General features: G+C 44.2%; 2 protein-coding genes across 4 annotated transcripts; both read left to right on the top strand.

Annotated features, from left to right (window-relative positions):
• Positions 1-415: 415 nt before the first annotated feature.
• LOC142371522 (uncharacterized) lies at positions 416-5,756 on the top strand. Its single transcript, XM_075454201.1, has 10 exons — positions 416-585; positions 1,965-2,056; positions 2,423-2,521; positions 3,602-3,703; positions 3,802-3,936; positions 4,042-4,179; positions 4,272-4,323; positions 4,405-4,431; positions 4,753-4,779; positions 4,867-5,756. The coding sequence occupies exons 2-10, from the start codon at positions 1,988-1,990 to the stop codon at positions 5,424-5,426; spliced, it is 1,209 nt and encodes a 402-aa protein (XP_075310316.1). The 5' UTR covers positions 416-585; positions 1,965-1,987; the 3' UTR covers positions 5,427-5,756.
• Positions 5,757-6,899: 1,143 nt separating this feature from the next.
• recql5 (RecQ helicase-like 5) lies at positions 6,900-19,249 on the top strand. Of its 3 annotated transcripts, none has more exons than XM_075453925.1 (19): positions 6,900-7,054; positions 7,203-7,324; positions 7,481-8,002; positions 9,223-9,319; positions 9,411-9,522; positions 9,604-9,766; positions 9,854-9,936; positions 13,804-14,022; positions 14,161-14,257; positions 15,079-15,115; positions 15,198-15,256; positions 15,601-15,671; positions 15,764-15,875; positions 15,950-16,123; positions 16,268-16,920; positions 17,008-17,053; positions 17,134-17,355; positions 17,445-17,517; positions 17,619-19,249. In XM_075453925.1, the coding sequence occupies exons 1-19, from the start codon at positions 6,961-6,963 to the stop codon at positions 17,735-17,737; spliced, it is 3,075 nt and encodes a 1,024-aa protein (XP_075310040.1). In that variant the 5' UTR covers positions 6,900-6,960; the 3' UTR covers positions 17,738-19,249. The 3 variants fall into 3 exon arrangements, with proteins under 3 accessions (XP_075310040.1, XP_075310041.1, XP_075310042.1); XM_075453926.1 differs by having other exon boundaries at positions 15,764-15,857; XM_075453927.1 differs by lacking the exons at positions 13,804-14,022; positions 14,161-14,257; positions 15,079-15,115; ... (7 more) ...; positions 17,445-17,517; positions 17,619-19,249 and adding an exon at positions 10,395-11,683.
• Positions 19,250-19,643: the final 394 nt, after the last annotated feature.

Here is a 19,643-nt window from a genome sequence, read left to right on the forward strand (position 1 = left end):
TCATGGAAAGATTGGGGACTTCTGTTCATTATCCCCTAGTGTCTTTCAATGAATCTGTATCCTCTGTAGAATAATTTGGCCAGAATTGTTCAGTCTTCCGTTACTATTGTGGTTTACATACATGACCTAGTGAAGGCTGTTCTTAATGCCAAAAAAAATGCTGTGAAATGGCCCTTTATGCAGATCCCTTTTATTTGCAAATCGGAAGCTGTGAATTGGAAATAAACTTCAGCAATGTCTCGTGGCCTCGAAAATACATCATTATTGCAAGAATAACGCAAAATGTAAAACCAACTTTTGCCACAACCAGAGGTCACTGAGCACCCATATAAAGACATTTTCCTCTGTTGCTGTGTCAGCAGCAGCATTATTGTCAACCATGCTGAGAGCTTCGCCCATTGGAGAGCCGTGTGCGTCACTGGCGAAGAAAACCGAAGCTCCCCGAGCAGCCGAGCCTCAGTCTGGTATGTAAACAAGGTCAGAGACTCTGCAGCACACGAGTCAAGCGCTTTTCTATTGTAGCGACACCCGACAAGAAGACAACAAGAAGAGAACCAAAAAGCCGGAGGAAACCTCATATTGAAGGTAAGCGGCGCTTCAGGGGCGCTTCACGATAAAAGGCTTTTTATGCATGACGCACTGCACGGAAGGAATGATGTGACAGTACGAGGAGCAGTGTGTAAAGCACGTCTCTGTGCAAAGGTAGAAAAATGAACTCGCAAAGTGTATTTGGAGCGTCATTGCAGATATATTGCAGATTTGCCGCAAAGTCACTCAGCTGATCCGTGTTTACCTCATGCGCAGCAGCGCAGTCATCAGCTGCTCTCCAACTGGGTCACTCTCAAGCTGGAAAAACTGCGTAGTCATGGTTATCCCACAACACGAATAAATCTTTCCTTGTGGTGCATACACCTTAGTTTGAATCCAGTGTCTTGTCGTTTGATTTGGTACGTATTTCTTGAACTTTGATGCACAGTTGTTATATCCGGATACCTCGATTGCTGCAGCTTGTGGAGCTATTTTGGGACTGGACTTTACCTGCATCGTTTTGTTTTTTTGGCTGCTAATACAAAACTGTAGAGAAGCACGTGAAATTGGATGAATTGGCATGGCAGCACAGACACCACATCATCCTCAGTCTGGACACGAGAACCAGCTCAGACTGGTCACTTATAGACTGCCTCAGTGCCAACAGACGGGGGCCGAGCTCTTGTATTGTTCTGCAGGAGATGGGTGGGAGAAAGTGGGGGCGACACAAAAAGACAAAAGAGTGAGGAGAACAGAAAGAGAGGGACTCAGCAAGGACAGGGTCAGACGAGCAGATGGGGGCGATTAGGTGGAAGCAAGCAGGGCCTGTCACGTTTCACACTGACTGGCTTTATTGCCTGATCCTGCTCCAGTTAATTATCACTTCTGGTCTATGCTTCTAATCTGTGACCTTCTGAAACACTTTGTGGTGGAGATATGCTTTGACTGTGTTTACTTCGTTTTCCTGTGCTTCCCAAAGCTTCCCACGTGATTCTGTTTTAAGGTGTTATGATCACGCCTGGATGTTTTGTTATCCACGGCAATGTGAAGTTTCCGTCACATGTTTAATAATCTCCACGGCATGCGGGTGTTCTGGAGGTAAACATTACCAGCCTTACTGTTCAAAGGACAGTCGCTGCTGACGAGTGCCCTTGAAGGACTGAAAACCAGTGGTGTGATCACAGAGAGATCAAAAGTTAGCACTCAGTTGGGTTAATAAAAATGGGAAGGTTCACCCTGAGAAAACAGGCCCCCGAAGATGTTTGACTGTTGCAGACTGATCATGAATGTGTCTATGAATGTTATCTACATGTAATCCCGCATGTTGAGACCTTAGAGCCACGGACGAAGAAAAAAAGTAGTGGAGCTCTTGCTTGTATATAAAGCCTGTTCGTGATCTTTGGTAAAGCAGCATGAAGTGGTGTCTGTCATTGCAGGATACGGGCATACAGCAGCCAAGATGATGCAGATGATGCAGTGTTTTCACTTCATGGTGGAGCCGGCCAAAAACATAGCGGCCAAGATCAAGGTAACCCGTCTTATAAAACATTGTTTGATGTGAAAACCTCTGACAGTTGACATGACAAGCTTTTTGCGCACGACTACATTCCTCCTGTTTTGGACTGATTGGGGGGGAAAAAACAAAAAAAAAGAAGAGCTAGTGTATGCTTTGGGTCTGGCTGGGAGGGTTGTCTCTGTTCTGCTGACAGGACGAGAGCAACGATGTGCATTTTGATCAGGCCAAGTGACCGCCTCCTCTTGAGATTGACCTTATTACTTTCCAAAGCACTTGTGAGCCAGCAGCAATGTTCTGGAACTGTCTTTTCTTTTTCTTTTTTTTTCCCGTTCAAGATATGTTCTCCCAAAGGTCTTGCTATTTGTGTGTCACCTGCAGGAATCAAACAAGAGGGCAAAGAGGGAGAAGAGGGAGCCTCTGGATGAGGATCAGCTGTTTGTCGTGGAACTGGCAAGAGACCTCGGCCGAGTGTGCCAGGTACAGCCTCTATGTGCTCCTTGTGCTTGTTGGGTAGTGCTGATGTTTGGAATGACTTATAAGTTAACTCTCATTAATCTGTGGTGGGGATTAAAAACAGCTGCAAGTCGGGTTTCCATCCAGCTGTAAATATGCAGTTTTTATGTATTGAAAGGGGAAAAAACAGGAAACACTGAAAGAGCAAGAAAAAAAATGACTTTAGATATTACTAAAACAAGTTGTTACACTTGAAAGAGGTGGAAAAAGTGGCATTTTGATAAAAGGTAAATGCTGAGCTCAATGGAAACAAGATGGAGGAGTGACTGATGATGCATAGAAATGGCATCCCTTATGATTGCACATAGAGGTGCTACCAAAACCACTGCAGGAGAACATCATTTTATCATTAGATGTTCAAAAGTGTCCATCATGCTAAAAAGGTCATTCTATATCTTTGGGGTTTTTCCCTTTGCTTTCATCATGTTATTACAAATTCTCATCAGCTAAGGAAGCTATGAGCTGCAGGCCTTTGAAAGGTCTTTACCCCGACCCCCTTGCCTCTGTACAAACTTAAGAGGAGATGTTTTACCACCCAAATGACCTTGGCTGCCTCACACTCCACCTTTTTGGATACATCAGCTGATCCTTTAAATCTCATGGCGCTCACTGGGAGGGGCGCCTTAAAGAGGCAGGAGCTAAAGTCAAGGAGGAGTATGACATGGAGGTGCTGCGTGAATGTACTGTGAGAAAAGCAGGTTGCTGTTTTTTCTACTCAAACGCATGTCAACATCATTTTGGTAGAGCTCAAAAGGAAAAATTTGTTTATGAAAGGGAGCAATATCTCACCTTTTTGATAATTTTTTTCTCCACTGAGGTTTCACTGGTGCTTCTTTAGTAATGTCATCTTGATTCACCCTCTTCTGGTCTCTACCAGTTAAATAACATTTAATCAACTCTTATGAATAAAAATTCTTCTTCATAAACAATTTTCTGTTGAAAAGAGAAAAAAAACTGAAGAAAACATGTTTTCCTTACTCGCCTGTTAAGTCACAGCGAACAGTTTGGCTATTCAATGATTAACCCTGTGTTTTGTGCCTGCAGAGGTCAACCGTCTTGGAGCACATCTGGAACCAGGATGACACCTGGCAAACTTCTCTCTGTAGGGACTTCATCCTGCAATGGGCTTCCATGCTGGAGAGCAAGGTGCTTATCCTACAAATAGAACCCATAGAAAGACCTAGGAGACAGGAATACACATTCTCAACATATATTCACCGAGGTATGTATGTTTCCGTGTGCAGAAGAGGCCCATGCAGACTGATGGCTGGCCAGAGATGGATGAGGGCAAGCGGCCTGATCTGATTAATGAACAGGACCTACAGCTGGCCAAGAATGTGATCTTCAACTGGATCAGGGATCTGAGAGCTCAGCCTGAGGTGAAATTTCTGAATATATACGGTTTACATTTCCTGATTGGCTGTTTCTTTTCTATCCAAAAAGATAAATAGCATGCTTAACACACACATTTAATTTTCTTGCAGCAAAGTGTGTGGCCTGGAGAACCGGTGGGGAAGGCCCTGGAGGACCTGCAGTCAGCCTGGCGGTGGGGCCGTGTGCCCAATTTGCTGGCAGCTATGGAGCTGGTTATGTGGACATTGATGTTACAGCGCCCCGATAAGGTAGGAGTCTGTGGTGTATAATTCCCAAAGCATGCTCAAAATCTCGTGTGTATGGAGTTTTTTATTAAATCCTGGTGGTTTTGCTCATGCAGGACACCATACCGCAGCAGTGGCTTCTGTGGAAGCAGAGGACTCAAAAGATCGGTTTGTCAATTAACACTGAATCGGTTTTGTTGTACGTTTGAAAATGTTCACTTTCTAATGAGCTTTATCATCTCCTTCCAGGTGCTATATCCTACGTTCCTCAGCCGGGTGAGTGCGACCCTGTAAATCCACATACTGACCAAAAGTTGTTGCTTTAAAGCTATCACCCTGCACCAGCCAACTGTTTCCCAAGTCACAGCGTGACTGCTTTTCTTTAAATACTCAAACATTACCAGTAATTGGTGTAAAGTAACCAAAGTGAGATTGAGTGCAAAACATTTTTCTCTTCACAGTTTTAAGTATCTGATCTCTTAACATTGACCATTATCTCCAGACTTACCGCACAGTTCTGTGATTCAGTAAAACCGACCACTATTAGGATGTTTCATGGAAACTGTCTGACATACATTTCTTTTGGTCTTTTTGCAGTTTGGGACTGGATTGCGGATGCATCAGGTACAATTACATATTTATGAAAATGTAACTCAGTTGAATCTTTATATAACCTGTCAGGTAATATAAATCCCGTTACTCTCCCTGCAGTGGACGTGAACCTGGATCTGGACACGGCCAACCCCGACCTGCTCATCTCTGCTGACGAGAAGAAGATGCGCTGCGGGTTTGAGAGGAAAGATGTTCCCAACTACCACCAGCGTTTTGACGGCTGGTGGTGTGCTGTCGGAGTGGAGGGCTTGGCCTCCGGCCGCCACTACTGGGAGGCAGAGGTGGGAGAGCGTGATTGGCGGCTGGGCGTGGCCAAGGAGTCGGCCCTGAGAAAGGGCTTCAAGTCCCTGAACACAGATACAGGGTATCTGACCCTGCGTCTGGAAAGAGGCGCTGAGCTGAAGGCGCTGACGGTGCCCTTCACCACCCTGCCGCCGGACCTCATCCCCCGTAAGGTGGGCATCTACCTTGACTACGACAACGGCCAGCTGTCCTTCTATGACGTGGACAAACACTTGCACATTTACACCTACAACGAGACCTTCACTGAGAAGCTGTTCCCCTTGTTTGGTACGGTGGAGATCATCAAGGATCTGGTGATCAAGTCTCCAGCAGCCAAGACCCACTGTCTTTGCTCCACATCCTGCCTGTGGGGTTAAGTTTCCCTCAGGCAGAGTTTCCTTTAGGAACCAGTAGATCTCATGATACATATATGATACATACCAGAATTACTGAGAGATTTCCTGGTGTAAAATACTATCATTTCGCTATCTAATAGCTCCACAACATGACCACTCCGTGTGCTGCTTCTCCCTTAATGTGATTGCTGCTACCACGCTCTCCTGTAGAGTTGTAATGCTTCTCTTTGCTCACATGTATTTTCATATAGGAGAGGGAACCCATTGTTCTGATTTTATGTATTGTCCAATATTAATCCTGCAACAAGAATGCACTTCTGTGAATAATAAATAAACCGAATCCAGTCTTAATTCTTGGTGTGTTTATTAGTGCATCAGACGTTAAAACAGGAATAACATTTGTAAGTCATTTATAAAGTCACAAAGCAAGAATAATTTGTGGCTATAAACAGAAAATAAATGGACACACCTTTACTTTGAGAGCTGAGTTACAATAATTTATACCTGACCACCCATAGTCCAAAATGATCTCACTTCTCACATAGTCTTTTTCATCTATTTTGTTGTACATATTCAATTTTCAAGGCATACTAAAGTTCTCTGTCCCGATGCTTTGGGATCTTCCTCGGTTGACCTTTAGGTTTCACCTTTCCAACCCCCCCATTTTGTTTGTACTTTCTAAGAATTTCAGACACGGCTGAATGGGAGAAACCAACATATTTTGCAACACTCCAACTTGAATTACCTTGAGGCAGGAGTTTTATAATCCTTTCCCATATTTCAACAGAAAGCTCTCTTGTTGGAGCCATGTTTCCTGCCAGTCGGCCATGCACAAGGCTCTTTTAAGCTCTGGAGACACTCACTTTTACCTGGAGACTCACATGCGTGTTCAGACTTGTCCAAGTATTTGTTTTTGACATGAAAATCATGACGTAATTCCATATCGTTTCCTCATGATTCCTCATTTCTATTTGATCTATAGATCTATAGATCTATTTGATCTAGAAGAAAAAAACGACTGCAATAAGTCACTATTTCATTGACATTCTTTGAGGTATGTTTTGCAATGCCAGAATGTTCAGCGATGAAATAAAAATGTTTATGTCCATTTTTTTTTTTAGAGAATAAAAATGAATGAAAATGAATGAGCATCCACCAAGCTTGGTGATTGCAATGATTTTTGCCAGGGTGTGTACTGCCACTGTTGTTGTTTATCCAGCAAATCCTTTATAAGGTGTGTACCAGGCTGGACCAATCAGAGCTCGAACACAGCTGCTAAGCGGCTCAATGCTAAAGCTGCCAGACTTTACTGCCTGTTTCACAATGTGGAAGAATAACTTGAGACGGGTCGGGGCTGCGGCAACTCAAATTGTTGTTAAAAATCGTTTTAACATATAAAAACGAATGCTGCATGTATAAAAGCTATGGTATCTGTGACGAACGATCGATTAAAAAAAAAGTTTCATTTTCGATTCACTGTCGCCCCTCTTCCGACGTCATCGGTGGGCGACGACACCAAAGAGCTTTGCATGAGTTCTTCAGAGATAGATAAACGATGACAAGTTTAAAACAGGCTTTGAAAACCCACTTTGGGTTCAACGGTTTTAGGTCGAAACTACAGGAAGACGTTGTTAAGACAGTCATAAGAGGTGAGTCAATAAGTATTCTGTTTCTACGCTGTTTGTTGATTAGACGTTAGCAACTGACAACGGTGGAGCATTCGGCTGAACAGTCACAGGCAGTAATGTCAGAAATGGCTGTAGGTGTTACACAATGGTTACTTTGGTCTTCGTGCAGGTGACAGGGATGTGTTCGTGTGTATGCCCACCGGAGCAGGGAAGTCCCTCTGCTTCCAGCTTCCTGCAGTGCTGGCTGAGGGTATTACTCTGGTTATATCCCCCTTAATCGCTCTCATTCAGGTCAGTCTGCAAACTACAGAGGAGCAAAACACAACACCGAAACAAGTTTAAAAAAAAATAAAATGGATGAAAAAAGTTCTGTCTTAGAATGCGCTTGTTATTTAGACTTTGTGAGTGCAGGAAGTTCTGCTCAGTCCTTCCTGTGTTTCTGCTCAGGACCAAGTGGTTCGCCTGAAGGAGCTCAACATCCCTGCCTGCTCCATCAACTCCAAGATCCCAGCGGGCGAGCGCCGTCTCATCCTGGCTGACCTGGGGAGCAGCAGCCCGAAGCTGAAGCTTCTCTACATCACTCCAGAGATGGTGGCCTCGCCGTCGTTCCAGCCCTGCCTGACGGACCTGTGCTCCCGCGGCCTGCTGTCCTACATGGCTGTGGACGAAGCCCACTGCGTTTCCCAGTGGGGCCATGACTTCAGGCCCGACTATCTCAAGCTGGGTGAGCTGCGGGCTCGCTTGCCGGGTGTTCCCTGTTTGGCTTTGACTGCAACGGCACCCAAAAACGTACAAGCAGACATTGTTCAGTCCTTGAGGCTGCACTCGCCGCTGTCTTTTCTTACACCTGTTTTCCGCAGTAATTTGCACTATGACGTGATCTTCAGGGAGCTGCTGCCAGAGCCGTATGTCCACCTTCATGCATTTATTAAGAAGGCGCTGTCAATGGACAGCGGATTTAATGGACAGGTTAGTAAACTGGAACTTTTTTGGAGTTTTGATCCTTTCGAGGTGCTTGTTTTTTTTGTTTTTTTTACGCTAATATACAAAAGTTCAAGGTTGGCTTAAACCATCCGGTTACCCTGAGTAGTGATTAGAGGATGAACTGATTCCCAAAGTCAAAGATCCTGCATTCCTTTTACATCAGAAAAATTGAATTACTTTCTCATGTCAATCCTTCAATGATTCTAAACAACAACAAAAGGAAAAGAACTTGCAGAAGAATCTGAGCCTGGAGATGCTTTCTGCTGCGTCCAAAAGTGTTTTGGTTCTTTTTTTTCACCCGTTCTTCCTGAAAAAGTGAAAGTTGCAGTTCAGTGTTTGTCGGGCTGTTTTGCATGCACTTCACTTTTGAGTTCTGTTCACCAGTTTTCCGGTCAAAGCCTTAACCTCGCACCTCTTGGAGCAGTGCTTCCTGGATTTTGAACCGTGTTAATACATCATTATCTTGTTGTAGAAGCCATCTTCTTTGCGCCTTTGCATTTTTTATTTATTTTTTGTTAACAGAGAGGGGAATGTTTATCTCCAGAATCGGCTGGTGTTTGAATGAATCCGCTCGACCCGTAAAATCTTTCCGGTGCTACTGACTGCAACACGAGCCTAAAGCACAACCAGTCGGTTGAGGGAGTGTTATTATATTCTGCAAAACCTTCTCCTCGAAACATAATTTTCCTCGCTACAATTTCTCAATTGCACCATCTTGCTGTCCAGCATCTATGATAAAAATGTTTTATATAAATTCACTAACATGACCTGTTTGCTTATCCGAATCGTTTAATTTCAGGATCCGTCCTCAGCTCTCTCAGGCAAACTTCTTGCTTTGAAAGGGGAATGGTTTTGTTACAGGGGATTTCATGTAAATCCTCCTGCCAAATCTGAGCAGGGTTGAATGTGTAGTTTTGACAGGTGCCACCCTTTAGCGTAAGCAGATTTCGAGCCTCGAAACCCCCTTAAATTCAGTTGTCAGAATTATAAAGTATGCGCTCAAGGCAGGGTATTACAACTGAATAATAATGTTCGCTCTGCATCATCATTCTGCTGATGATTATAAAGGATTTCATCTAGAGCGTGTGGCTTGAGCCAGAAGTGTTGTTTCTGTTTTTATGGCTGCTAATACAGATGGATGACAGTATATTTTCCATGAAGATGCAGGTGTCTTTGACGCTACTCTATGCGGTGTTTGTGAACAGGGCTGTGGGATTGTGTACTGTCGAACCAGAGAAGGCTGTGAAACGGTGGCCTACCAGCTGACCAAGCTTGGACTCCTGGCCAAGGCGTATCATGCAGGTGAGATTGTTTAAGTGCGTGCTTGTTGGTGTGTAAGATTTAAAAGTGGGAGTGCTTTTGGGCTTATGTCTTACGACTTCTGTGACTGCAGGTCTGAAGGCGGGAGACCGCACAGAGGTGCAGAGTGAGTGGATGCAGGGGAAGGTGCTGGTTATTGTTGCTACCATCAGCTTTGGCATGGGAGTCGATAAGGCTAATGTCAGGTAAGGCAGCAGATCTGAGGTTCTCATAAGTACCAGAACATCGTTTCAGCTTTTGATTGTGCATGCTGATGATTTTCGCAGATTCGTTGCTCACTGGAACCTTGCTAAGTCTCTGGCCAGTTACTACCAAGAGTCCGGTCGAGCGGGTAGAGACGGTCTGCCCTCCTCGTGCCGCACATACTACTCCCCAAAGGACAAAGAGCAATTGAACTTCCTCATCCGCCAGGAGGTCACCCGCAGACAGGTCAGGGTGACAGCGGAGCACACGAGGTGGAAGGAGCTCCGTTGTTCTTTTAAAAGTTTTCAAAAAATTCCTTAAACTTGTCTGCAGGAAAAACGCGGCTCTGCGAAGGAGACAGACAAAGCTGCCATCACGGACTTTGAAGCAATGGTGGCGTTTTGTCAGCAAGAGAGGTGAGTGAAGCATTCAGGTGAGAAGCTATAGAAGCTGTTTTCAGTCGACTACGTAGAAATCAGCGCAAGTGCTACAATATACAGTCAAAGCGTCTCATCTTTACAGAACATTTTCCATATATGTAGCATTCAGATCAGATATAAGCATGACATTGCAGTCCTTTCAGTGTCTGTACAGCAGAGGGCAGACTCACTCTCCATTTGTATTTTATTATCAAGAAACACTTTGAGCTTTAAAGACGAGTCTCCCTGAAAGGATCCTGTTTTACAAGCTAACTTTGCATAATGTTACTTCCTGTATGCATAGGTGTCATTTCCAATTCCATCATAGTGACAATAGTCCGGTTTTAAAAGACATTTCTAAACAAATGTAGCATTTCCCTTCATATCACACTGTGCAGCTCACTGTTTATTTAAATCCCTGTCGTCATGTCTGATCCTTAATATTGGTATATAAGACAGCCGGGGCGGGCGCTGCCTTCTCCTCAGGCCAGAGGTGCTGCTGTGGAGCGCAGGGATGCTCCCAGGAACGTTGATTCTTCTGAAAGCCCGGCATCTTCGGCTCGTGTGTTTGGCAGCCTGTCAGCTCATCCTTCTCTGTGTTTGACACAGACACTTTGCTCTTTAAGGGTTGGGCCTTTTTAGTCCACACCCGAAACGTTTGGTCCCTTCATTTTGGCCTTGCGACAGCAGCAGCAGCAGCAGCAGTTCAGGCAGGTCAGCGCCATCATGAGCAGGACCATGACTGAGGGAGAGCACATGAGCATTGTCACGATCAGCGGACTTTTAAATTATACAGGAAATGTGTTGCAGCAAAGAGACTCACAGATGAAGGTTAAGATGATGAAGAAGGCTCCCAGCTCTGCAGGGTGGGCTTTGGGCAGACCTTGCAGCTTGAGCCATATCTTGTTCAGGAGGCCCAGCGTCTCCTCTCTGGCATCCATCCTGATGAGGCAGGAAAAGGCCGAGCTTGAATTTGGCTCAAACAGTGTCACATTTATATGCCTGTTTGGACCGCCATCAGGATAAAACTATTACTACTTGTTCTCTAACACTGAGTAGATAAGATGGTGTTGTTTTAAACAGATTTAAGGTGCAGTTTGTCTGCTTTTCAACCTGTGGGAGGATTACAGCGAGAAGAAGGAGAGGGAGGAGTTTACTGCCTGTGAACAAACACGTGTGAAGCAGGTTTTTTTCTTTAAGAGGAAATCTGTTCACCAGTGAAATGATACAGAGGGGATTTGACGGGCTCAACATAACTAAGCCCATGTCAGATTTCTGTAAGACACATTTACATCTGTCCCTTTGTGTTCAGTATGAACAGAGTGCTGTGTTTAATGGGTGGTGCTGGAGTATCCAGTTATATGTGATTTATTGTTGACTGTGCTGCTGTGCCCACACTCTGTGTGCTGAAACGGTTGGGACAGCCTGTGGCTTTCATAGTTTTGGGAGATGTTTTTTTTTTTTTTTGTGATACAAAATATTACAGAATAAAACAAACACCACTGATATCATGTGCAGTTTAAATGTATTTTGTTTGAGCGACCAGCTAAGTAAGCTTAGAGCGAAGCCTGGAAAATGTGGACGAGCAAGTCTGAATAACAACGTATAAGGAGGTGATGTGAGGCCACGTGTTGCCAAACATCTTGCCCACTTTTACAGAACCAGGGCTCTAAGACAAACTTTTTGCACTGGTTGCACTGGTGTGCCCAACATTTTTTCTTTGATGCACCAGCACAAAAGTTAGGTGCACCCAAATCTTCGACCGCATCACATTCAACTCTGCAGTTTTACTGTCTCACTCTTTTTTAAAACATAGCCGCCTGTCTTTTTAGGCATTATTGACTGGTAAATGATTAACTAACAATCCGGTCAACATAAAGTTCTTTATTTGAAGCACAAGACGGGTAACTAACTGAAAAAAGTTGGTGCTTAAAGTGCTTCCCTGAGCTGAAATTTAAAAACATCTCAAGAAAAATGAAATAAAAAAAATCTAAGTTAAAAGTGTTTTAAGGACTCCAACCAGTTACTACACTGGTCACCAAGAGCAGCAAATGCTTTCTTTGAAGCAGCATAAGTTCCTAAAACAAATAAAAAGATGATACCATTTACTTCCAAGATCAAGAGTTTATAATGCAACCTACTTTTTAACACTATCTGACACGCATTTTCAAACGTACACACAGGTACTGGAACATCTGGATCACGGCCAATCAGAGAGGGGGGTCCCGCCCTTCACTATCTCTGATTGGTTCAGACCACGATATGGGCCTAATGTGTGTCGTGTTGTTGTTGAACCAAAGGGAGGCTTTCAGAGTTGCAGAGACTTTTTTTTTCCCTCGGAACAGCTGCTCGCACCTGTGCGACCTCAGATTTTTTTTTTTTTTTGTTGCACAGTTGAGAAATTAGGTCGCATGCGCGACCACTGTGGTTTGCTGAAACTAATGACAAACCGTTAATGACCTTTATGTAACTGTACTTATTTTAAAGCAGCTTCATGTAACTTCCCAATGTGTAATGTATCATATCCATAATTGTACGTACATTCTTCACATTCTGCTCTGGCCACAGCAGCCATAAACCCTCTCATGCTGCGCTTCCACAGACACTGAAATCGCTCACCTGTGAGAGTTTTTGCTGTTTTCCCACTCAGCCGAGCTCAGACTAAGTGTCAGAAATGACAAAACCAACAGATGAGGAGGAGATGTGATTTGTTCCCAGACTGAGCTTCTTCTTTTGCAGCTTGTTTGTTCGTTGTTGCAGAGCCTCATCCAGAGGAGGGGAGCTCAGAGACTCGCAGTCAGACTGAGATTAGGGTTGGAAGCATAATTCCATACAAACTGATGACGGCCACACTTTGATTTAAGCTAAAGTTTTGAAGATGCATGAAAACAAATCCTTCAGTTCTCCTCAAGCTGCTCTTAATCTGGCTTCACTGTGAGCTTCCTCATCTCTTCTCTTTTCTTATGGAAGTCCTCAGGTTTGCTGTTGTCTTCTTTGGTGGTTTTTGTCAGTGACTCACACAGTAGTTTTCTGCTGTGTAGTTGGAGTGTTGTGTCAGACTCCCTGCCTGGGAGCGACTGTTGCTTCTCAGAGTCTTTGTGTGCCTCTCTGTCTCTCCCCTCCTCCTTCACTGAGACGTCTGTTTCACACACGAGAAGGTGGCAGTGTTTCCATCTCCAGCCAGATACTCAGTATGCTGTTGAAGGGGCTCGACTGATGAACTGTTTCCCAAACAGGCTCTATGGGCGTGTGGCCGTGTGAGCGTCAGCTCTTACGTAACGCTGGTTCTGATATGAGAGTGGCCTCATTATAGAAGTGACAGTCGGGTCACATCTGAAGCAGGGATGTTATAAGAAAACACTGGAGAAAAAGAGGTGACCTTGTGTTAGCAGTGAATGCAAAAGTCTCGACCTTGTAAGTAAACGAGTTGTTTTTAAAAGAGTCTCTCCAAATCAAGATTTTTTTTATTTGCTGTAATTTATTCCACATGTTGGTACATTAGCTCATCTAAAGTCAGAACTGAAGCCAACAGCCCAGAGCCTGTTAGCAGTTTGTTACTGTAATATATTTCTTGTGTCATGAGACAAAGATTGATAACTTATTTCATAACAGAAACATTGATCTTGTTTGTTTGGGATGTTACACAACAGCTGATGGATCAATGATGCATTAGGAGGTTTGTGTATGAAGCAGTCATGTCTGCTGTGAGCTCAAAAAAAGCAATCCAGCTAAAAATCACCTTAAAATACTTTACTCATTTATTTTAAATTGCAGGAACTATCACGTCTGTCTGTTGTTCTGTTATGTAATTATTTAAAAAAAAAAAAGAAGAAGAAAAAAGGCTGTGTCTTATCTTTCCATCAGCTGTCGCCATGCCACCATCTCCAAGTTTTTTGGGGACAAGACGCCAAACTGTGCGGGTGCCTGCGACTACTGCCGTAACCCCAAAGCTGTGAGAGCCCAGCTGGAGAGAGCGGCCACACTCAGCACCAGGACCCAAGCAGCTCAGAATGAAGCCAAAGGACCATTCGGGTTCCTGCCGAAGCTTTACGAAGGAGGAAAGAAGGGTTACGGATTTGAAAGGCAGGACGACTGTTGTGACATTGTCTGAAATGTTGATGTGACGTGTCCAGCTTGGATGTAACATTTCTGCAGTGTGGATTCAGTCTAATATAAAGTAATGACGATCCTGTTGATTAACACCGATGTCACAACCTGCAGGTATGACGACGAGGAGTCGGGCAGTGGAGAAGATGACGGCACAAAGAGAAAGAAAGACTTTTCTGACCTCTTCAAGAAGCAGATGAACATGCGGAAGGTGAATGATAGCCATTATCACCCAAACTTTCAGCAGATATTTATATAACTATATAATAATCTGTGAGGAAAATCAACTCCACAGAGTGTTTGTGTTTTGTCTCCACACATCTGTATGCCAGCTGTTGGCAGCAGGGGCCGAAGGGCCCCCTGTGTCTGCTTCTCTTGTTAAATCACTTCCACATGTTGTAGACTCTGGCACAATATTAAAAAAAAAACGGTTTACAGCATAACACAAAAATGCAGGATGTTTACGATTGTAAAACAGTAAATAAAAAAAGAACATTCGACAAATAAATGCTGTAAAGTGTTGGGCTTTAAGGACAACAGTCCCCTCTGCTTCCTGCCATTCAGCGCTTCATTTAGGCAGCGTCACTTTCTGCACTGGATTTATATAAATGTTCTCGCTTTCAGCAGGTTGAAAGAGCCTTAATACACAATGAGACAGACATGTCTGAAGCGGTGGGTTAACACTGTCATCTTGGTACAACAGTGAAAACTTGTCACCAGTGGGAATCACTGTTAAATGACTGAATTCAAGCTGATCTCAGCTGTTTTCTTTTAATGTGCAGATTATAAACGTTTCTCTGTCAAGTCCTCATAAGGTCTGATCAACCTTTAAAGACACGTTTTGATATTCATTTGACTGATTATTATAATACACCTTGAACACATTCAATCACATCATCAAGAGTTGTGAGTCCGGTAATACTGCAGAGAAAAATATCACAGTGTCGGATGATGTTTAATGTGTGACTGAAAGTTATTTTGCTTTAGTGAGTATCAGAATGCTAACCTGTGTCAGTGCTCATTTTTCTTTAGGGCTCCGACAGTCGAAGGGAGGAGTTTGCTCCACCAGGTAACGTCAGTATGGGAATAAGATGATCATGAATGAGTCCAGTGGCTGATTTGTGGTGTAACCAGTGTATCCTGCCGTGCAGATGCTGACTGCCCACTCAGAGAGGCCAGCAGCCAGAGGATCCCCAAGCTCACTGTGAAGGTACAAGACAAATTCCTCATAACTGCTGCACTCATTAACAAGTCTAAAGGAATGCTGCGACTCCTGTGTCACGAGGTGTGAACGCTGCTGAATTAAAAAAGCAGAGCGTGTACAGTATCTGAAAGAAAAAGAGGCTCCTCTGTTGTCCGTCTGCGTTTTACAGGAGAGGACATTTAAAGTCAAAGTTGTGTTTGCATTCCTGTAAACCACTTGAATAGTCTTTCTTTTTTCTTTTAACTCGTTTTTTTTTATAGTTGAGACGTCGGTCCTTTGTTATGTGATCACCTCAGTGTTTTACTTTATTTTGCCTTTGGAATATTAAATAACGTTGTGTTACATTTCAGACCAGAGAGCACTGCCTGCACCGCCTGCAGCAGGCTCTACAAGGCCAGCAGGGGGCGGAAGATCCATTTAAGTATGCAGACAAACGCTTCAGCCATTCTGCTTATACGTAATTCAATTACTCCAAAACATAATCCCTGCTTTCCTCTCCTCTTCATCTCTCAGCTGGGGCAGTCTGTCGTTGGCGGTGGAAATTGAATACGAGGTCTTCAAAAGCAGCAAATCCTCTAACTTGTACAAAGCGGCTATCGTAAAGAAGGTGGCTTCAGGCTTTCCTGTGCGTCTCAGCATTATGGGGAGTGCACGATGAAACTGTGAATGGTTGTGGCTAACTAGTGTCGTTATATGAAGGTGTCGGAGATGACCAAAGCGGCTGCTGCCTCAGTGGGAGAAGAGAAGGAAGGCAAGAGCAGCTGCAGTGATGCCAGAGAAGCTGAGACAAAACCCAGGGAGGATGCGTCCTCCTCCTCTTTCTCATTTCCGGAGGAGCTGCATGTGTTCACTTCGGCATCTGAGATCTACTCAGTAAGTGCTCTTTATTCCACACTCACAAATACGTGTGCTCAAAGTTGTGAGACAAATTAAGATCCGAGCAATTTTTTTTTGCAGATTCTCATACCTTCAGAAAAGTCACGCTTTCCCTTTTTTGTTTCCCGTTCTTCCTTCCAGCTGAAGCGGAAGAGAGTCGGGGCAGGCCAGAGGGGATTCTGTAACTCCTTCATGAGTGCCAAGGACCTGCTGAAGCCCCCCATGTCGGACACAGAGTCTGATAAAGGGATGGAGAGTGGCGGGTTTTTTGGTGACTGCCCAGGAGTGTCGGATGTCAAGGCGGTCCAGAAAAGAGCAAAAGAGACAAACGCAGAAAAAGCATCCGCAGTATCATCCTCCATCAGAGCCAGAGCAAATGCAGTCAGTGCCCCCCTGAGCAGCCCGACGAAAGCAAGCAGAGCCGCGAGCAAGAAGCAGCAGAGGCTGGCGGAGGCGGCGAAGAGTTCCCACAACATTTCCCAGTTCTTCGCAAAGAAACCAACAACGGAGAAGAGTTGCGAGGAGGCAGAGATGTTTGACGAAGTGGACGGTACGACATCTCCTATTCCCACTGAGATTTGTGGAAAAAACATCAGCCCGAGGCGACACTCTCCTGCGGCCACGGAAGCAGCAGAAGGCAGCCCCGAGGCAGCAGAGACTCAGGATGTGATTCTTATAGAAAGGGAAACAGAGATCATAGTTATACCTGATAACGATGAGGACGAAGCAGAGGAAGTGGAGAGTTGGAAACTGGTTCAAACCGCTTCTCCTCCAGATATGACGGTCATGACAGAGTAATATACCCTTAGTCTTCACTTTGACTAAAAGTTTGCTCTAAAAGTCTGTGGTCGCCTCTAACTGCTCTGCTACCTTTCACACAGGCAGAGCAAACCTGAAGAGGACGCTAACCTTCCTGTAAATCCAGAGGTGGGTCCGTGTTGCCTGCCGGATTTCTTTAGACTAACAGTCCCTGCTCATTGACTGAAGATGTGCGTGCATGTTTCCAGATCAGAGATGACGTGAAGGCAGACGGGGAGTCGCCTCCTCCAGAGAAGCGCAGCCGGCCCGCAGATAGAGGCAGCAGAAGAGTGACGTTCAATCCCAACGTGGAGGAGAAAACTCTGCAGCCGCTCGGCGAGCTTCCCAGACCGGTGACGCTGAAGGAAGCGGCTGACATCGTTGTCCGCTATCTGGACCCCTTTTACACTCGGGGGAAGTTTGCCACCAAGGTTTGTAGCATTGCGTTTGCAGGGAAGCGTTAAAAAAGGAGTGACACATTTGAGCTATTTATCTAACTGATGAATGCAAACTTTTCTAGGAGCTGTTTAAGTCTTTTGCCCGCTTCTTGTCTCACCTTCTTGCAGAAGGTCGAAGTCTGGGAAAAGAGCAAGGTAACGATAATGAGGATTGTAATGATAGCACAGAAGGCCCCAATCTGTGGGTAGGTTCCAGGTGGGAAACTCTTCTCTAACTCTTGTCTCCGTGTCCACAGTTAAATCTGAAGCCAAGGTTCTCATCAAGAAGTTCTTCAGCAGAGTCCAGCGCTGCGAGAGCGAGGCAGACTGGAAGCATCTGAAAAGGCCGCACGGCTTTAACACCACAGAGAACTAGGAGTGATGAGAAATGTCGAAGCATCCTGCCTCGTCAGTGCCTATAAGCTTGTTTTGTTCAAGTGCTTTTTCACAAGTGTCTGCAGGCTCACGGCCGAAGTGTTCTGCTTTTCTTTTTTTTTTGTGGCTGGTTGCTGCTATAGAAAGTTATCTGACTAATTAAGCAATAAGACGGCGACTGTTGCAGCTCTTTCTTGAGCAAAGGTAGCGCAGTGGGCGCACTTGCATGACAGGCGCTCTTTACTCTTCAGTTTGGACTCAGGGATGATTGGATGTCAGTCTGCACTTTTAACAGCTGTCATCCACGCTGCGGATCTCTGCAAGTTCATTTTCATACACGGCCGAAATGCATGCAGACTAAATGCTGTTGGGACAATACGACTGAGACTATGATGACGGCCGCATGCGGCTGCATTTGGACACAGCAGTGCCTGGAGCTGTATGTCAACACGTCCTTTTTCGCAACTGACATTTTGGCTCATCACAGCAAGAGAAACTCAGCGGTAACTGACAGCGTTACATTTAGGCGCTCTGCTTATAGTTCCTTGTGTTCTTCACTGGAATCATTTCTGGAAATAGTTTCTCTCTGTGTTATTACTTTCTGCCGTGACGAGTCAAAATGTCTGCTGTAAAGTTTGTTCTTTTTAAATGTATGTCCGCGTACTAACATACCGATGTCTGGCGTTTAGCGGTTAGAATCTTTTCTGTATTATCTAAAAAGGTAAAAGTTTAAGGCACAAAGTACAGGCAGATGGGACTGTGTGTGTGAAGATCTGCAATATTTCTTTACATAAACCTCAAAACACAACACTGATATTTTTAACTGAGGATAGCGCTAATGGGGAGGTTGGAGAAAGTCTGGGGGTGGTGAGGTTTATCCTCCATGAGGAATCACTGATGGAAACGCTGACCCTGCACTGATGACGCCGCCGTGCCAGAACACACAGTGATTATGTACGGGTCATTCCACACCAACTCGCGTCACCCTCTCAGTTAATGGGATAGTCTTGAAAAAAAACTTCTGTTAGGTTTGCAAAGATCCTAAAGCTGAATTACAAATACTTTTGTAGTTCAGAAGTTTTGAGGTTCGATCCTCGGTGCTCGTGTGCATATCTTTTATATTTCTATGGTTTGTTCACCACTCATCGCTGTGTACACATAATTTGAAGTTTACAGGGAAAGAAAATACAGTTTGATTTAATGCTTGTCATGAACTAGACTGTTCTGTGTGGGACATGTCGTCTTCCATGGGAACATGGGTTAAACGGCCTGTTATGAATTTAGTTGTTATTTAAAATTGATCTAGATTTGAATTTATTTGTCTCCTTGCAATGACAGAATCGGAATTCTTTTTCTTTCATTCTTCTTGTAGGTTTAGTGCCTGTCAGGGCTGTGAAAGGTGTGTTTCTGTCTTCACAGACAGGAGGAAACCCAAAGATGTACTTTCTGAACTGAAGGAGACACAAAGGCTCCTCAGTGTTTAAAATAAAGTCTGTGCCGAATAGAAAAAGCAGGGACCCACGGTGTGAGACTTCCCTTATTGTGTTAGATTAGATGGTATCTTTTGATGTCTTACAGAAGCTGTGGACAGAGAGGCTTTCAGGAACTCTCTGTAACTTCCAGCATCAAGGTGTCCCATTCTTTGATTATAATACAGAACTTTAATAATGATTGGAAATAATAACAGCAATGTTGACTGTTGAGTCATCTGTCTTATTTGTCAGCTACGGTGGGTTAGCTTTAAGATTTTACCTTATTTCAAATCAGTGATGCGCAAACATCCAGAATGTATGTTTATTAAAGATATTGTTCATCAAAAAAAAAATCATCATGGACATGGGAACGTATTTAATGAAATAACTTTCAGAAAACTTGCATCATCAAAAAGGGTCTACATGTAACTAAAA

This window comes from Odontesthes bonariensis, chromosome 21 (assembly GCF_027942865.1).
Source record: "Odontesthes bonariensis isolate fOdoBon6 chromosome 21, fOdoBon6.hap1, whole genome shotgun sequence".
Lineage (NCBI taxonomy): Eukaryota > Metazoa > Chordata > Actinopteri > Atheriniformes > Atherinopsidae > Odontesthes > Odontesthes bonariensis.

Bases quoted from the DNA above. Each gene is read 5' to 3' on its own strand.
- LOC142371522 (XM_075454201.1), top strand. From the start codon at position 1,988: ATGATGCAGATGATGCAGTGTTTTCACTTCATGGTGGAGCCGGCCAAA. The intron at 4,180-4,271 runs GTAGGAGTCTGT...TTGCTCATGCAG, and splicing joins TGTTACAGCGCCCCGATAAG to GACACCATACCGCAGCAGTG. The intron at 4,780-4,866 runs GTACAATTACAT...CTCTCCCTGCAG, and splicing joins CTGGATTGCGGATGCATCAG to TGGACGTGAACCTGGATCTG.
- recql5 (XM_075453925.1), top strand. From the start codon at position 6,961: ATGACAAGTTTAAAACAGGCTTTGAAAACCCACTTTGGGTTCAACGGT. The intron at 15,257-15,600 runs GTACAAGACAAA...GTTACATTTCAG, and splicing joins TCCCCAAGCTCACTGTGAAG to ACCAGAGAGCACTGCCTGCA. The intron at 15,876-15,949 runs GTGCGTCTCAGC...CGTTATATGAAG, and splicing joins AGGTGGCTTCAGGCTTTCCT to GTGTCGGAGATGACCAAAGC.